Source organism: Crassostrea angulata, chromosome 10, assembly GCF_025612915.1.
Source record: "Crassostrea angulata isolate pt1a10 chromosome 10, ASM2561291v2, whole genome shotgun sequence".
Classification (NCBI taxonomy): Eukaryota; Metazoa; Mollusca; class Bivalvia; order Ostreida; family Ostreidae; genus Magallana; species Magallana angulata.
The window spans coordinates 20,407,792-20,426,437 of NC_069120.1; the positions used below are offsets into that span (position 1 = coordinate 20,407,792).

General features: G+C 34.9%; 3 protein-coding genes and 1 long non-coding RNA gene across 4 annotated transcripts; 1 reads left to right on the top strand and 3 right to left on the bottom strand.

Annotated features, from left to right (window-relative positions):
- Positions 1-843: 843 nt before the first annotated feature.
- Positions 844-4,328, bottom strand: LOC128167973 (uncharacterized). Its single transcript, XR_008241276.1, has 3 exons — positions 3,349-4,328; positions 2,860-2,969; positions 844-2,629 (listed from the first exon to the last, which is right to left on the bottom strand). It is a non-coding gene; the product is annotated as an uncharacterized LOC128167973 (long non-coding RNA).
- A 2,146-nt stretch (positions 4,329-6,474) lies between these two features.
- On the bottom strand, positions 6,475-15,670 carry LOC128167875 (acid sphingomyelinase-like phosphodiesterase 3b). Its single transcript, XM_052833820.1, has 7 exons — positions 15,500-15,670; positions 15,084-15,282; positions 14,673-14,823; positions 8,234-8,327; positions 7,720-7,883; positions 7,382-7,559; positions 6,475-7,128 (listed from the first exon to the last, which is right to left on the bottom strand). The coding sequence occupies exons 1-7, from the start codon at positions 15,579-15,581 to the stop codon at positions 6,605-6,607; spliced, it is 1,392 nt and encodes a 463-aa protein (XP_052689780.1). The 5' UTR covers positions 15,582-15,670; the 3' UTR covers positions 6,475-6,604.
- Positions 8,334-11,238, top strand: LOC128167876 (putative nuclease HARBI1). The gene is made up of 4 exons (XM_052833821.1): positions 8,334-8,949; positions 9,967-10,079; positions 10,429-10,540; positions 10,733-11,238. The coding sequence occupies exons 1-4, from the start codon at positions 8,523-8,525 to the stop codon at positions 11,128-11,130; spliced, it is 1,050 nt and encodes a 349-aa protein (XP_052689781.1). The 5' UTR covers positions 8,334-8,522; the 3' UTR covers positions 11,131-11,238.
- LOC128167877 (uncharacterized) lies at positions 11,280-14,664 on the bottom strand. Its single transcript, XM_052833822.1, has 7 exons — positions 14,165-14,664; positions 13,731-13,798; positions 13,385-13,531; positions 13,072-13,140; positions 12,302-12,367; positions 11,883-11,927; positions 11,280-11,563 (listed from the first exon to the last, which is right to left on the bottom strand). Exons 1-7 carry the CDS (start codon positions 14,353-14,355, stop codon positions 11,343-11,345), a joined length of 807 nt encoding a protein of 268 aa, XP_052689782.1. The 5' UTR covers positions 14,356-14,664; the 3' UTR covers positions 11,280-11,342.
- Positions 15,671-18,646: the final 2,976 nt, after the last annotated feature.

Consider the following 18,646-nt stretch of genomic DNA (forward strand, 5'->3'; position numbering starts at 1 on the left):
GCTTTTGGTCATAGTAAATTCACTGAAATATTTTCATCACTATTTATACGGACGTCACATCATTGTAAGAACCGATCATGGTGCATTAAGATGGTTACTCAGCTTTAAGAGTCCTGAAGGGCAAATGGCCAGATGGTTCGAGGTACTTGCTTCATATGATTTCGAAGTTCAGCACCGTGCTGGCAGAAGTCACAATAATGCTTATGCGCTTAGCCGCAGGCCTTGTGTTGGACAGGAATGTTCCCATTGTAACAGAATAGAGAATAAAGAGTCTATAGACAGACCAGCAGAAGAGCAGCGAATGTCGAGCAAAATAATATGTGCTACTACCAGGTCAAAACAAAGAGGTGCAACACCAGAAATAGTCAGTAGCGATATTCTTCCACTGAAGGAACAACAAAGAAATGACCCAATATTAAAATTTATCATAGAGGCTAAAGAGAAGGGTCATAAACCTAACTGGGAAGATATTGCAGCTTCAAACAACTGTTTAAAATACTATTGGCAAAGATGGGAGTCTTTAGAATTGAGAGATAACATTTTGTACTACAAGTTTGAAAATACAAGAGGTTCCATATCTTGGCCTAGCGGTGATACCGGCATCAGCGAAAGAGACAATTCTCAAGCAACTACATGACGGGATTACGGGGGGACATTTAGGAATTAAGAAAACCTTACTTAAAATTCAACAGAGATATTTCTGGCATCAAATGAGGAAAGACGTAGAGGGCTGGTATAGAAACTGTCATTTTTGTGGAAGTAAGAAACCACCACCAAAGAAGTGGAGAGCCCATCTTCAACAGTATAATTTTGGAGCACCTTTAGAACGCATAGGCATGGATATTCCCCAGAACTAGTAGAGGAAATAAATATCTCTTAGTAATTGGAGATTATTTCACAAAGTGGCTAGATGCCATTCCTGTTAAAGATCAAGAAGCTATAACAATAGCCAAAGCTTTTGTTGACAGAATAGTATCCATATTTGGTACACCTTTACAACTTCATATTGACCAAGGGTCAAACTTTGAGTCTACAGTCTTCAAACAAATATGCAACTTACTAGGAATCCAGAAAACTAGAACAACCCCCCTTCATCCCCAATCCGATGGTATGGTCGAAAGAGGAAATCGAACCATAAATCATATGTTATCTGCATTTGTCTCTGAAAATCAAAAGGACTGGGACGAACGTATATATTTATTAATGTTAGCATATAGGTCATCCGTTCACGAGACGACTAAAGTCACCCCCAATGAAATGATGTTTGGTCGACAGGTTACATTACCCATAGAATTAGTGTTTGGTAGTCCTACAACAAATATAGATCTTCCTGACTGTAGTGAAGAATATGCCTTTCAGCTACAAAATACATGTAGAATAGAGAAAATTCATCAGTTTGCAAGAGAGAACCTTCAGCTGTCTTCTGATAATATGAAAAGGCGCTACGACAAACAGTTAAACATACTACAACTTGAATATGGTGACTTAGTGTGGCTATTCAACCCCAAAAGGTCTAAGGGCCTCTGCCCAATACTTCAGTCCAAATGGGAGGTTCCCTACTCAATCATTCAAAAGCTGAATGATGTGATTTTTAAAATTCAAAAGAATAAAAACTCAAAACCAAAGATAGTACATCATGACCGCCTCAAACCATATACATGCACTAACAACACCAAGTAGAATTTCAACACATCACCATAGTAACCAATAAACACCATTACCCCACAATATCAGCAACACCTAGAGCAGATCTGCAGCTCTAGATCTGCAACTAGAGAATTCACTAATAATGGTGCATACGATATCTTATAAATTATTGTTTCCTTACTTTGTAGGTCACAATATATGAGTGCAATCAGTGCCCAGGTATCAGCTTCGAGAGGAGGTCTTTATGTGAGCGCCACCTATTTGAAAAGCACTCAGGGTTTGGATATCAGTGCTCCGTCTGTGGAAAAATCTACAATCGTCAAGATAATCACCAAGGAAAATGTGTAGGGGGGGGGGGGGGATAAAGTTCAAGAAGCGGACAACAAGAACTCTAACAGCAGAAGAAGCGAAGAACATCGCAAATTTATGAAGAATTTAGGCAGTCAGATGAAGATCTCTACAATCCAACAGGAACGAACGCCACAAGGAAGGAAAGAAACTCAATTAAAACAATCGAAAAAGATCCCATTCAGACCACAAGAGAAAACCAAACCAAGAAAATTCAGTTAAGCAGCAGAAAACAAATCCACAGAAAAACGTCACGTCCCCACTAATAGAATCTACTAAGGAGAATCAACAGAAAAACGAAACCATCATAACATCTAAACCTCCGCAGCATAAGCCAGCAACCTCATCAGACAGCATTCCTCCAACCCTTCCAACTAGAAACTCACCACAACCATCCTCAGATGGTTTATCTCTATTTGCTGAGGAGTTTCCCGAGGATGAGTTGCAGGAGGCGTTCAAAGAAGTCGCTACCATGGGTTTTCCTAAAGATCTTTTTCCTCCCGTTGTAAAGGTCAATTCCAATTCAGCCTCTCTGTCCGAAGCTCAACTTGGCGCCATATCCCACGATTCAGATTCCTATACTCCAACTCCTATACCATCTACAGCACCAGTCTATAAACCGACACCACTTAACCTAAAAGATAACAAACTACAACATTTAAAAGACGCTCAAAAGAAAAGAACTGTACTGAATGGTGGAAGAAAGTTCGAGACATCTGTGTCTACGTTACTAGCGAAGCCAGATGGTCTCCTAGCGAAGATGATTGGACCAAAAGGCATCAAGCCTTACAGTGTGGACAATCTATATACGTATTTCCTAGACAGAAATCCAAATTACTTTTCTTATGTATTGGACCGGATTACCTTAGAAATCATGGAACTTTCAACATTGACTGTTTGCCAGCTGACTTATCCACTCTGCAACTATTGACCCTTGAAGCGAAGTACTTTGATCTTCGACACCTTCAACTTCTCTGCGAAAAGAAAACCATAGACATTCATTTGAGGACAAATGCCAATTAGTGAGGGGGTAGTGTTACAACCCCATTGTGTTGTTCTAATCAAGAGTGATAAAATAAGAACAATGTTATTAATCAAATCATTTATTTATCTAGTTGTTACATGTTTTAATTTTATTTGTTGATAATATTAACTTAAAATATATGTATTTGTTGACAATTTACACATTGTTATGGTGTTCTACTTTTGTGCGAGACTGTACATCACCATGCGGTGAAATACCATGAAATAACGAAGTTAACGAGACTGACACATCACCATACATTCGGGATAATGGCGATAGTCCAGTTAATAATCTAATCATTACATCAAAGTTCATTAAATATCATTTACTCCCTGTATTCTCATCAAGTATCAGCAAGTCGACGCCGACGATATCGCTGCCTGCATGTCTGCTGTTGCACGAGCTGATCGAGATAGCGCTTGCTGTAGATCATCACCTTGAATATTCACATGAAGTTGTTACTTGTTCATCCTTTTCTTCTAATGCTACTCAAGTATTCTCTGTCGATGTAAAGATGGCGTTTCGTCTTTCTTTTCACATCCCATGCGTTCAATTGCAGACTATTTCCGTTCATGAATATTAATAAGAGGAAGTCACGTGACATTATTTTATATAAGGCCGAGCCCGATCCGAAATCGGCACTTCGGTCGCATCACCAAGATGAGTCAGCAGCAGTTGCTTTTTCAGCCCGACATCCCCAGTCAGAAGGTGCATATTTAACACCTTTTAGGTAAGTTCAACATAATTAAGACAGGGTTTCATTCATGAAAAGTATTTATTAGATCAACATCACCTTCTGCACCATCATCACCTTCCCCTTAGTTTACTGCACCTTCCCCAGGGATTTACCAGCACCTTCCCCGGAGATAATTAGTTATTGATTTGACCTCACCTTGTTGATTGTTGTTTATATAGAAGGTGCCCAGCCCCTTTGAATTTGATTAGTACCTTCTATAGTATCTTGTACCTATAGAGTATCTGAGGTCTGCACCTTCCCCTATGTTTAGCACCTTGAGAATATCTAAGGTCTACACCTTCCCCTATTTATAATACCTAGAGAATATTAGAGGTCTCCACCCTCCCCATTTGCGTACCTTCTTCGAGTCAACGACCTTTGAATAGCAGCACCATTGAAGGGACCAGGATAAAGAGCGCGTTTTGACTTTGTTTTAATTCTTAATAAATTTATAGAAATATTTATTTATCTTTGTCATTGCTTGATTTCAGCCAGGTACAGAAGGGCTCACACATTTTTGAAACAATTGAAACCCTGTATCTAAAATAAGAGGTTGATAAATAGTCTAAGGGTGTCGGTTGCATTTCAATATATAATACAGCAGAATTATAAAGTAAATTAAATTAGATTATGATGTAACAGATAAGCAAGTAAAATCGCAAATTCTATTTGTAAACACGTTCATGTAGACTGGGTTTTTTTTGTATTGCTTTCATCAGATCTTTGATCCGCTCCGACAAAGTCGAGGTCGCTGCACAACTTCATTTTGAACACCGACTATCAGACATTTCGGAGCGTAACAAAGATATGATTTTAATAGTTTTGAACTGCTTGTGCAAATATCATAATATATAATGCCCGTAATCAATATGCCGAAGTGAACAACCATTGGTCTTGAAGTGTAAACACAATCAGTGTAAAGCTTTGTTACCCTATAACCCCACTTACATGTACTTATGAATTGTATAAATTGAAAAAAGTATGACGGTTTTCTAATAATAAGAGCCTGCAAACACCTCGAACCATTTGAAGTAATATAATTTTTGAAGATTGAATATCAATTACTATTTACGGTAGATGTATAGAATCAAAACCGAATGTATGATAGGATGTCTCTGTTATAATTAGACATGTTCATGCCGAATTTTTTTTTCTCTTGGACACATCATACAGATACTAAGAAGAAACAGAAAACTCACACAATAGCTCCTTGGACATAAAAATTCTAAAAGAAAAAAAAGCAGGAACTATAATAATTGAATAAAGACCTGTTTTCATAGGATCAATTTTATTACATGTAATAACTTTCAGGTACTTACCGGCCTGGGAGAACCCAAAGAGCAGGAAAGAAGCCAAAACCACAAATAGATACAATTTCATGATAGCTTTAGCCGAGTAAAGACAACGTGGACAGTTACATGTAGCTGGTCTTTTATTTAAATATGTTCAGCTTCGATAAGTTGATTGAATTAACTTTTTTCGCCTGGTTAAAACATATTAATAAAGATGATTTATTGGGACAGACGATGAGGAAAAATGCAGTAAAATATTTGGATTTGGTCATACGTCTTGAATTATTATCATATTTGGCTTTTTGAAAACATAATTATGTAATTATAATAATTTAATAAATTAATGACTAGATTGGTTTTATTTAAAACCAAATTCATTTTAATTGTTTGACATATTGGTGAACTGAGTGATTCACAATTACCGTAAATTACAATTAAAGGCAATACTGTGTCCGATAATAAGGCCGGTACCGGGACTGTTATCGTCTACAGATTGAATCTTTATCTTAAAAACTAATCTGCAAAATTAATGTGACTTGGAAAATCAAAAGTGAAAATGAAAACTGTTACAAACCGAGTACTTAACATTTTACGATTTTTGTTTACTGTAAACGCGGAACTGCTTATTTCAAAATTTTCCAGTGTTCTTGATTGGTTTATTAATATATACTACATTCTGACATCTGACGAAGATGTCTTGCGTTCAAATATCAGTTCAGTTATAGAATCGTGTTGAAATTGGAAAGTGCCTTATGTGGATTATATTCATAAAACAATGTACGATGATACTTCATCATTATCACCATGCATGTATGCTGATACTTTTTCATTATATGCTGATACTTCAACATTATAAACTGAAACTTAAACACTATGTGGTACGTGACACTCGCATGCCGATTCATGTATATTCAACATTTCATGGCGATACTTCATTATTTATACTGATACTTTATAACTATATGCTGATATTTTTAATTATATGCTGATTAACATCAAATGCTAAAACTTCTACAGACACGTGTCAGAGTATTCGGTCAACATGACAGCTTCTTTACGTTTAAAAACGAAAGTACAAAGTTTGAATTTCACGTTCTTTGTAATACGAACCATTGGTGATGAAGTGTTCTAAATTCAAATTTGTAATCACATGATGTATCATGCGATAATTTGTTGGCGCCTGCTGTTTAGCGTAAGTTGTCAGAATTGTCTGATATTTCTGTTATATACGACATACTATTATTTCATAAACAGTTTGTTAGTGTTTCGGTTTTCTTTATACCTGTCCAAACAACAACGGAACGGAACTGTAAGATAATATTTGGAAATATACATAGTATGTGGTTATATGCTGATCTCTTGAGACTCTTCAAATTTTACTATTAAAAAAAGGTGTAAATATTTGAGTAAAATAATAAAATAAAATGTTTCCTTCTTAAACGATTTTATATCGTTTCTCTACTGTTCAATCACGCAAGGGTTTTACATGTAAATTTATTTTGTATTTTAAAAAAAAGTCTAACACACACTATCTCTTAAGTTCGTATGCATACCGGATTATAAAATATTCATGAAACAAGCAACTACTACTAGGAACATATAAAACCACATGAGAAATATGGACGTGGCATTGCTTGTCAGAAGATTAACGCACTGGTCATACTTTTTCTTGGACGAGTGGATAAAGTTGCAATGAATTATAGCATGGCATGACTGATCGCAAACACCGACAGAGGGGTGTTCCGCGCTGGAAAAGCGCCAACTGTAGAACTTTTTAAAATCTGCGCCGTTGGGATCGGCCATGCGTTTGACGAAGAGATCCATTGAGGCTGGAGTTATATCTGGAATGGACATGTCTGAGGTAGCAGTGTATCCGGTTTTCCAGACTGGAGCTTGCATACGGTTGCTCTCGGGGAGATCCATGAAGTATTGTATGAGATCTAAATGCCTGCCTGTGGATTGGTCATATCTGATCATGCGGAACCCAGGGTTGTGGGCTTTTCCTGTAACACCCAAGGACGGGATCTTGAACCTCCAGGGGGTGACGGATGGCGCCATGAATAAACCAAGCACGGGCTTATCTAGAACATATAAGACATCCACTGTATTGTAAGGAACAGCTCTGTTATTGTAATATAAGAAATTAACAGAGACTATAAAGAACTAGTAAATTATATGGATAGATTCAACCATAGAGACTACATGAGCAGCAAAAACATCGATGTGTGGCATGGGATTTATATTGTGAATGGTGTACTTATTTGTTGACATTTTCGACAGATTTATGACCAATACAAAAAAGATATTTAACTCTCTCCTATAAGACATATTTACCTTGCTCGTCGTAAAACACACGGAAGTTGTCATTATGCTCATGCCCAAAGTGCATTCCTATGATTATATTGCTGTATTTATACAATATGGAATTCAACTTTTGATGGAAATCCTCATACATCCACCTAGTTCCCAGGGGCGGTGCCATTCCAGGAGGGACATGTCCGGTCACTATAACCTGTTTTCAGTAAATACATGGATACAAATAAGCAACATAGTCGATCACACCACAGGCAATAGGTGTTTTGGACGTAATTTATTTGAATCCCGACACCAATAATTGCGAATACATCATTACTGTATTTCAATTCAAAACCATATTATGAATAGTATTTGACCTTTTCATTGCTTGCATTAGAACTGGCTAGTACATTCTCCATCCAACTGAACTGATCTGCAGGATCGGTTAGTCCCGCTGTAACCTTGTCTGACGTGTAATATAAATTGGTGTTGAGGGCCAGGATCCGTATTCCAGAGGTGGTCTTCACTGTGTAGTAACCACCTGTCAAAAATTACAGCTTTTGTATAAATGCATAAACAAATACAATATATTTTCTAGCATGATATCGATGTTCATACGTTGTAGTAGTAGTAGTAGTAGTAGTAGTAGTAGTAGTAGTAGTCGTTGTTATTGTTGTTGTAGGTAGTAGTAGTAGTTGTTGTTGTAGTAGAAGTAGTAGTAGTAGTAGTTGTTGTTGTAGTAGAAGTAGTAGTAGTAGTAGTTGTTGCAGTAGTAGTAGTTGTTGTTGTTGTTGTTGTTGGTAGTAGTAGTAGACGTAGTAGTTGTTGTTGTTGTACAAAGTAGTATATTAGATGCAGAAATCATTGTAAATGATTTTTTTTGCTTTTCACCTTTTCTAAAATTGTCTTCCTGCTGTACATCGTTGATCCAACTTTTCCATTGCTCTAGGGTTCGATTATAAAGTTCATTGTTATGTGGAGGGAACTGGGTCCACCGCCATAAAACATTCTTAAGTCTGAGAATGTTCTCAAGTCTGAGAATATTCTCAACTCCCCAATTCTCAGACTCAGCCGCCGCCATAAAAAAGTTGAGCAAAATAAAAATTCTCAAATTCTGTTTTATTCTCAAATATTTGAGTATACAAAAAAGTAGACTTAAGAATTTTCTCAAGCAAACAAAATGGCTGCCATTGTCAGACGTCGGCGTCGCAGAAGACAGAACGCGGTTCCAATGAGGCGGCCCCGTGTTTTTCGAGACCTAAGTAATCCTCTGGAAAGCCTTGATGAGGAAGAAGTGTATCAAAGATACAGGTTTTCTACAGAAACAATTCTGTTTATCGTGGATGGAGTCAACAACATCCTAGAGACAGACACTGCCAGGAATCGGCCGATTCCCCCGCTGATCCAGGTGCTCCTTTTCCTACGATTCGTGGCCACCGGGGCACACCTGCGACTTGTTGGGGACAGTTTGAATGTGTCAGAATCGTCTGCAGGAAGAGTGGTAAAATCTGTGGCAAGGGCAATTATTGAGGTGTTCACACACCTTATTAAATTCCCGGTGGGCGACATGGCCAGTAAAGTCAGGGAAGGATTCCGCCGAATTGCAGGTAATCATTGTACACACTGCACTGTTTAGAGTTGTATGCGCCGTAAAATGAAAGTTGCCGATTCTGCTTTAAAAGCACAATAAACATTGTAAAAGTAAACAATTCTGAGAGTTCAACTTCTTAACATTCCGTAATAAAGGTGTTTTTAAAAGCCAAGACATAAATGTTTCTGATTAAAGCTTGTACAGACATCGAACATAATTCACACATCTCCAAAGATGATTGACTTTTTGGGTTTTTTCACTCAAAAGAGTTCCGCAAAGGGCAGTTACCGAATAATAGGTGGTGGATCCAAGAGAGGTGTATTACTAAAAGTCTGTTGCACTTGTCAGTTTGATTATCAAGGATGTTCATTGTCAATTGGTTTACAAATTATTACATGTATATCCAACACACTAAAATCAGAGTACTCATACCACTACCACCCTGTGATAAAATGACTGAACATCTTAAAACAACCCACTCTCAAACACCCCCCCAACCCTCTTTCAAAGTATGTATGATTAAAGTATCCTTCTTCATCTTTTCATAGCAATTATTCACTTCATTTTTAAATAAACTAGATTTTACACTTTAAAGTGAATTTGCGAAATAAATAAATTCATTTGTGTCTAAATGTGGTGAAGGGGGTGTTAGGTCAATGCAGATATTACAAATGGATACCATAGTATTTAAATAAAATTTTGTACTTACATGTAGTATATAAGATGGAATACCTTTTTCAAAGTTTATGGTTTTTTCTATATCTATCCCGCTGGGGTCTTAGTATTTTATTTGTTGTTTTTTTTTTTGGGGGGGGGGGGGGGGCAAGTTGGTGGGTTAATGCTGGGGTTGGGTCAGCGTCTTTATAGATATACATCTGTAGCATTGAGAATCTTACAACATATTGAAATACATCTTGCAATTTATTTATGGAAACAAATCTCGAATCTTAACCTGGATCACTACATGATGTGTACATGTATCATTGATAATACATAAACATACATTATAATATAAACATTTCTTTTTTCTTAGGATTTCCTAAAGTTCTAGGTTGTGTTGATGGAACACAGATAAGAATTTCCACACCGTCTGCAAATGAAGCTGACTTTGTAAACAGAAAAGGATTTCATAGTCTAAATGTTCAGGTACATTTTTTTTAAATGTATGTTTAAACGTGGTCCCTGAGGACCTTGATTGATAAAAATCATAAACTTATATTGGTAAAATTTAATGCTTTATACTTAAGTCTGTAGACATTTATTTATTAAGATGAATACAATTATAAAGTTGTTCAAGATAATCTGATGAGCAAATCGAAAGTTAAAAAATATGTATAAATATTGAATTAAATATGTTGTACAAGTGTTTATCAACACAATACAGAAAATCAGAATGTCAGAATTTGTTAAACATTATACTAGAACATACCGTACTCAAAAATGTTTGCATTGTAATCACATTTCTCTACATAAAACAATATTTTTGTACATGTAGATGGTGTGTGACCCTAACTTTAGAATAACCTCCCTTTGTGCCAGATGGCCAGGATCCTGCCATGACTCAAGAATTTGGAGAACATCATCTCTTTGTCAGCAGTTTGAAAATGGTAATTGCATGGTGTTTTAATACTTCACCTCAGCAATAATGCATTCAAATTCCTATATAATAAAATTTATGTATAACCATTTTATAAAAACCATGCAACTTTGTAAAGGTACTTATAAATACCATTATTTGATTTATATTGTGTTCATCAAGTTTTTGCAAATTTAAAATACAAAATATTGTTAAAATCTAGGAATGCATGATGGTCTACTACTGGGCGACTCTGGCTACCCCCTAACCAGATATTTGATGACCCCCTATCTAGCACCACGGACCCCTACTGAGGAGAGATTTAATGCCAGCTTGTGTCGCACACGGGTTCTGATTGAACAGACTTTTGGAATATTGAAGAGAAAGTTCCAATCGCTTCATTTTGGACTGAGGACATGCCCAGACCAAGCAGTAGAATACATAACTGCTACCTGTATCCTACACAACATCGCCATAGACAGACAGGACACTCAAGTCAGTTACAACATTTGCGACCTTAATATCAGGGACTGTCAGCCTCAGCTCCTGCAGGACCCTGCAGCACCTGCCAGGAATGATGGAGTTTTGAAGAGAGCTGCCATCACCAATGGATTTTTCTGAGCCACTTTCAGGCTATGTACCATAATGCATAACTATAGACTTTTGAAGTTTGATTTTATGATAATTTATTTCTGCTAAGTAACATCATTTTAATCCCTCTCTCTCTCCCCCTTTCTCTCCCCTCTCTCTCTCTCTCTCTCTCTCTCTCTCTCTCTCTCTCTCCCCCCTTTCTCTCTCTCTCTCTCTCTCAAATTATAATGTGTAAATTGTCATTAACATTCAGGCAGTGATGACAACTGTTCCACTAGACATGGGAATGATGTCTGAATTTCAAAAACTAATTTTTGCTTTTGTAGAGTAAGGACCTCCTTCTTCAAAACTAAAACTTCTTTCTCTACTCTTATTTTAGCAATCTCATCCTGCAGTCTTTGGTTATCGAGAGTTATGTTTTCTCTTTCCAGTTCTTCTAAACACTTTCTTTGGGATTCTTTCTCTATTAAATTATTTTAACATATTAGTGTAATAGTAAAGCAGAGCAAAAATGATATTGATCCATGTAGACATGTATATAATATGTATTCAATTATCTCAGTGTCAATCAACTTTGTGCAAATTTATAAAGTAATTGTATAAAATTATTAAAGATCATTTATTAATATGGTTCTATGTATGATAAACACATGATTTCTTTATTTGTTCACAAATTCATTAGTTGTGTTAAATGAATCGATCTACATGTATTTATTTTATAGGCACATAGCTGAATTAATGTATTTGTTAATAAACTATATGTTTAAGTTTATAACATGTACCTTTTTTGTTGTGCTTCTTCTTTTTACATCCTGAATGTTCTGGCACTGGTAGAAAACAAAGTATAATATTAACTGATATAGTAAACTACATATACTCATATATTATATTATATTAAATCTATTATATATTACACTTTTGACAAAAATACCCTCTACACTCATATCACTTAATGCTTTGTATTTCAAATTGTGTACAATATTTCAATTCCTATCAATAATACTTGTTAGAAAAGTACGTGGAAATACCGGTACATGAAGCAAATGTATAGCAGTAAATTTGCTGGACTGGGATCTATATGTCTAAAGCTGGGGCATATGCTGACAGCTTTTCTTGCTAGGTTGTATATACGTGTATACCACTTAACAATCAATGATGATTACTTTAAAACCAATCATAGTCAATAAAATTACCACCATACCATGAATGCTGATTTCTTCCACTGCTTTTGCATTTTCTTTGTCCAAATTTTCAAGCTTTTCTGCTACTGCATTAAAATATTTAAAAACTGCAAACTTAGGTGCAAAACATGAAATAAAATGATAGAAAATAAGTGTCATATATACAGAATAATACATACCCTTTTCCATATCACAGCCAGTATCAGCCCGACGGATGATATTGGTCGAGGGCTGATACAGGCCGTGATATAGAAAAAGGGTATCTATTGTAATATTCATTACATTCTTAGTAAATAAACTTTTTAAAAAGATCAACTTGAACAAATGATTTTAAATATCATTTAAAAGTAGTCTGTACATGTATTAAATAAAAATATGAGATCTTATTGTTTTACTAAACATAAATCTACAGAACCAGAATTTCCCCAGGTTTTCAAATTAACTGCTTCTATACAGTTGCTAGCATTGGTAGTTTTAAACTGCACTTTAAAGTGTCAACTGTAGCAAATGTTTTATTTTTCGTTTGTAAACATGCACAAATACCGAAATGAAAGAATTAAGGCAGAGGAGTTCCGCAAGTGGTGTGATACCGATCCGTACCAGCCCTAGGGCTGCATGATAACCTGTGTTGTGATGTCATCTGTATCACATATGCAAAAAACCTGTATTTACTACTAAGTATGTAATCAAATGTTATTTTCTTATGGATGTATTATATATACGGTATATACCGGTGTATATTAAGGGGATACAACATTCTCAAAGACAAATACAAGTAACTTTATTTTACCTTCTGATGTACTTTGTTCAGATAAGCAAGACATCTCAGCTGTCGATGAGGACTGACATTGAACTGGAGCTTAAAAGTAAAGAGTGTATATTCATTGTACTATTTTAATAGCAAATTTTATTTTGAAGCAGTAATCATATGAAGCCAGCTATTTCTCTCTCTCTCTCTCTCTCTCTCTCTCTCTCTCTCTCTCTCTCTCTCTCTCTCTCTCTCTCTTAAGTTTCTTAAAAATTGATGAAGCTTTTGTAGTTGTCAAAAAATATATTTAAATCAAAATGATGATGCATGAAACACTTAAATTAATAGTAAGTACCATCAGTGTCAACTCCACCTTCCAATCCATGGATATTTGGCTCCCCATCAGAGAGCCGAAGGAATGTCTCTTCACCAAGAGTAAGAGGTGGTAAGGGGGGACCACCTCCAGTTTTTGGTCTTTTAACTCCATCTAATTTTTCTTTACCTGCATGCAAGAACACTTATTAATGCAACTTTGCTATTTTGTCCAATGACCATGAAAATTATGTTTATATAATGAATAATATCAAATATTTATATCAGTTATTATTACAGCTTTAATACTGTTTATGAGCTATATATACATCTATAAAACAATAAAATAAACTTTCAAAAGGATTGTAATGATGTTAATTATAACATACTTCTTGATTTGATGTTGTAATATTTCTTTTTTATCTCGTCCAAACCCCTTCTCTTTGTGTCAAACATACTAAAACAGTAAATAAACCTCATCAATATAAAGACGATCACAAGGGATTTTCCGATTCTATTTTTAGCATCTCATAACCATTAATTTTCAGTAAATGAAAACCAGTATTTAATCACAGCGTTTTAACAATATAGGCCTAATGCAGATTAAAATGTTTAAAATATGTTATCCATCTTCTGTATATATACACATGTTACGTTGCATGACACTTGCCACAACTGACTGTGTTTCCGATTCAAATTTATACAGCATCTGTGCACTTGAATCCATGAGTGTTGTAAAACGAAAGTACAAGTAGGTCAGGCCTATTTAAGAAAAATGTCACCCAGATCATTCTTTTTATTAAATATCCTTTAAAAAACTTACGAATTTAGTCTGTCTGCAATACAACTCCATTCCTTCTCTCTAATATCCTTTATTTTCCCCTTCATCCCGCTTCCCTTTATTGGGCCAAACAATGTAAGGGACCTTTCCTTGACGTTTTCTATAAGCGCAATTTCTTCTTCTGCTGTCCAGTTTTGAGCTCTCACTCTCTGCTTTTTTTCTTCGGTTTCCATGATAATAATCAGGTAGCAGACGACAAAAGACAGAGGAAATTACGCATTTGTTTACAGTAGATACGGACATTTTCAACCTTTTTAACACAGAAGAGCTCCACTAGACCCCTTTAGTCATTGAAAAAAATACGCGAAAACCGTCTCGCGAGAACATAAATTTGAGAAAATTCTCAACTCAAGTCTTGAGAATTACTCAGCTAAGAATATTCTCAAGTGCCTTTATGGCGGTGATTTTGAGAATATTTTTAGCTGAGTAATTCTCAAGACTTGAGTTGAGAATTTTTTTGAGAATTCTCAAAGTTTTATGGCGGCGGACCCTGGTCATGAGGGTAGTAGTCATGGTTACCGTACGTGGCATACACTGGGACCGTCGGAAAGTGCGTGCGCAGTAGTTGGGTTAGGTTTCCGAGTATCTGGTCATGTATGTCAATATTGACTTTGTCATCACCAACATGGAGGACATTATCGCTGTCAAAACAAAAGCATGGTAAAGGCGTATAAACGTCTTGATAACAAGAAGTTATTAATTAGTTAATAATGAAAGATAAAACCAGGATTTAATTGTTCGCGTTTAAGAGCGCAAAACTCTGTCTAAATAATGCTTTCATTCTGTAATAGATATGTAAAATTACACACGCTATCTACATGTACAACAAAATAAAGCCAAACCGTACATTTAGTAAAAGATCATGTTACATATGCAAGTAATTGATTTCAATCAAGCATACCCTGTCCATAGGATAAAGTCAGCATCTCTGCCCTCAGTGGCATTTCTCATAGCTTCCACCGCAGATGTGATGAGGTTCCATGGAGAGTCACACCAATAGTCCCCGTACAGACCGTGGTTACTGACATTGTCGTTACACGACCAGTCCTGAGACCCATAGGTATAATCCCAGTGGAAATCGGTAACATGTAGAAACCAACCTGAAAGGAATCTTTTACGAGTCCATTACTGATTCTTCATGATTTTGATTTTAAAACGTACAAACTATTACAATTATTACGCCAACGTTCTACCGTATAATCTTCAGTACATGTACCAAATATCTTAGTCGTCAATTAAAATGCACGACGCTCTCGAAATTGTGGTGATATATAAACACCAATTTGCAAAATTTTGTCAATTAATTCATTGGCTTACCTTCTTTAGCTTGCACACATTTTACTTGCAATTCGGCGGAAACAACGAGCAAGAGAACGAAGAGCAGATGTGCGCGCTCCATTACCGATGTTTGTTTTGTACAGGGAACAAGACGGTCGAGTGAAGCTCGTAAATAATTACCTCGTCTGTGTTTACACTGAGTAAGATATTTGCGACAGGTACGGAATTTTGATAAAACGAAATAGTTTTCATGGTCTATTACTAAAATAAATTTTCCTAAAATTTATTCCCATGTACTTACATGTATTTTTTCCCTCAAGTATTTTATGTAAATATAATCAATATTTTAAAAATATATAGCAGAGTGGAGAGAGGTTTTAATAAATGTTGATCATTGCTTATAAGCTTGTTATTATCTATATAACATAATTACACGATGTAATTGTAAACAGTGAATTGCCTGTTTCCCTTTTTTTGTTGAATTTACCAACAAATGATAAAACTCCAATCATCTGTACTTCTAGCATTGCTTTGAATTCGGACTGCATTAGAATATTTTTAGTGATGACAATATGGCAGTAAAGTCAAAATAATCAAAATACAAGTAATACCATTATTGAGAATAAATACCAAAAGAAAAGAATCTTACTAAAAAATTCAGTTTGTAAAAATTACTACTGTATAGTTTTAAACTGTAAATTTCTTCCTCTATATTCATTTAATTGAGTTCTTCTTATTATACCAAATGAATTCATCGTTTTAAAGAGAAATATTAAATTGACGAACACACGGAAATATTCGTAAAACCATATGCAGATGCATGGATCGGTAATTTTTTCGATTCATTGCCGATTCTTTGAAATTATACTTTTCCGCGTTCTGTCAACGTTGACAAAATTAAGTTTTAAAAATTAAAAATATTGACACCTTTACTATATCAGTTTACAAATTTGCCAATTAATAAAAATCATTCCGACCGAGTAACTAGTTAGCACCTGCCATCTTTGGTATAAAACCATCTGGATTTTATATTACATTGTATTTTAAAAGTTTTAAATGCACTCTCCATTTTCAACTCGGCAGGTAAACAAATTTTGTGTTGTTTTGATTCTAAAATAGGGATATTTATAATATTTTATATTAATTCCAGTTTTATAGTAAAATATTCTTTTGTACACCACAATTATATGTTTCAATATATGTTGAATGACAATATTAAAAACTAATGAATGCCTCTGAAACAAAACGGAACAGAAATACTTCCCAGGGGACTTTTGTTGATCCATGCTACCGTAACTGCATGTACCTTCACCCAAGATAAAGTTTTTTGTTTCCTTTCATGTCAAGGCAAAATGAGCTTCTAGATCTAATCAAAAAATTTACCTGCAGTACCAAACCTTTTGATTTATTTTTAGGATAACTGTAAGAGATGGCGGACACCTTATAGTTTCATGGCTGTTTGCATGTACAATGAGTATTAGATACATTCACAACAATTTATTTTCAGTTTGTGCTTCAACTTCACGCATTCTTAACCAAAGCTTTAACAAACAACTTCTCTACCTTAAAAATTCTTATATATTTTCCCGATTTCTGATGTACAAATATATTTTTAACCAAGAATGCCAAAGATACATGTATGCATGTTAGATAAAACACACAAACATTTAGTGCAGCAATAGCTTCTTTTGTTTCTATGATTAGTGTTAATTTATTTTAGTTGAGAGCTAAATTATTTTTTGTCCATGCTGCATAAAAAATAACATTTAAAATTAATCTTCTCGTTTCCTGTGTGTGTGTGTGTGTGTGTGTGTGTGTGTGTGTGTGTGTGTGTGTATATATATATATATATATATATATATATATATATATATATATATATATATATATATATATATATAGCGAAAAGATGATGACATTGGGACTGATTTTATTGCGTGTCTGAATGTCATATTTATTGCGTACTTATGATGTTCTGATTTTTTTTAATTGCTCCATTATCCCCTTTATCACTTGTTGATCAGACCTACAATACACTTTTGAATATGTATCTTAGTCTCTGGTAGTTGCATCTTTGCAAGCCTAAGTTTTTAGTTCAGCACAACAATATTTTATATATATTTTAAAAGTTGTCTTTGCATGGATCTATTTCCTGTAAAATAAAAAAATTCATTTGCAAAGTATTTGAACAAACATCAGAATCCTATCAAAATTTGTAGATAAAGCAATACTCCATAATAAAAAAACGTTTATACAGACTTATTGATGGTAAATAATATAATTATATATTAATTTTTTATGATACAATGTTTCGTCAAAACTTAGAAAAAAATGTTAGGGTCATCCACAACTTTGGAAAAGTGTCGCCTACAAGTACATACATGTAGTTCTGTTTGTTTTAGGGATATCGAATTCTTACTTGTGTTCGACTTAAAAATAACAGAAAAAAATGTTCAATTTTGAGGGGGTTGGGTCGCCTTTTTTTTAAATATATAATTTTATTGCTATCCATAAAAAGTTCCCGCTTTATTCGAAATCAGACCTTAAGGTAGGCAGACGAAAGCTATATCAAATGTAGTGATATATAAACAGTATCACAATAGGGTAAAATCGCCATGTAGTAACGCACTGTCATAACATTGTAGTAAATATCACGGGTTGTTGAGGACTCTCTATTAGAATTTACTGCATAGATACGTGATATGGTAGTCTTCCCTATTTATAAGCAGATATTTATATTTTAATCTGTTTTTCCTTATCTTTTTGGAACCTCATGTACATATGTAACAATAGCTAACACACAGCAATGATTTAATAAAGAATTATACATATAGTCTAATTAACCAACCTGAGTTATCGGGTAAAAAATCTCACTTGAAGTCGTTATAATTCCTTTCCAAAAAAATGGACGGAATATGGTTGATAACCATATATCCCAGCACAGTAGCTACAGTACAGTTCTGTACATGTAAAAACTATTTATTAATAATGGAATGGAAATACAATTTCATACGGTAAACAAGGTTACCCAGGAATGCAAGCATATGTACGTGTACGAATGAGAGGAAATGAGTTCTTAAGATACGATACGATACGGATTGCATGCTTTATGTAAGTACTTAATGGTTTGAGTCGCTTCACGAACGATATCGATGGTTTGACGTCGTATCCCGGTTAGGTATAAAA

What these genes read in the sequence shown, in the direction of transcription:
- LOC128167877 (XM_052833822.1), bottom strand. Translation starts at nt 14,355, where the DNA reads ATGGAAACCGAAGAAAAAAAGCAGAGAGTGAGAGCTCAAAACTGGACA. An exon ending in TGAACAAAGTACATCAGAAG is followed by an intron (nt 12,368 to 13,071) that starts GTAAAATAAAGT and finishes ATTTTAATGCAG; the next exon opens with TAGCAGAAAAGCTTGAAAAT. An exon ending in GGAAGAAATCAGCATTCATG is followed by an intron (nt 11,928 to 12,301) that starts GTATGGTGGTAA and finishes GTTTTCTACCAG; the next exon opens with TGCCAGAACATTCAGGATGT.
- LOC128167875 (XM_052833820.1), bottom strand. Translation starts at nt 15,581, where the DNA reads ATGGAGCGCGCACATCTGCTCTTCGTTCTCTTGCTCGTTGTTTCCGCC. An exon ending in GACTTTATCCTATGGACAGG is followed by an intron (nt 14,824 to 15,083) that starts GTATGCTTGATT and finishes TTGTTTTGACAG; the next exon opens with CGATAATGTCCTCCATGTTG. An exon ending in ACTACTACCCTCATGACCAG is followed by an intron (nt 8,328 to 14,672) that starts GGTCCGCCGCCA and finishes CGGTGGACCCAG; the next exon opens with TTCCCTCCACATAACAATGA.
- LOC128167876 (XM_052833821.1), top strand. Translation starts at nt 8,523, where the DNA reads ATGGCTGCCATTGTCAGACGTCGGCGTCGCAGAAGACAGAACGCGGTT. An exon ending in TTCATAGTCTAAATGTTCAG is followed by an intron (nt 10,080 to 10,428) that starts GTACATTTTTTT and finishes TTGTACATGTAG; the next exon opens with ATGGTGTGTGACCCTAACTT. An exon ending in TTGTCAGCAGTTTGAAAATG is followed by an intron (nt 10,541 to 10,732) that starts GTAATTGCATGG and finishes GTTAAAATCTAG; the next exon opens with GAATGCATGATGGTCTACTA.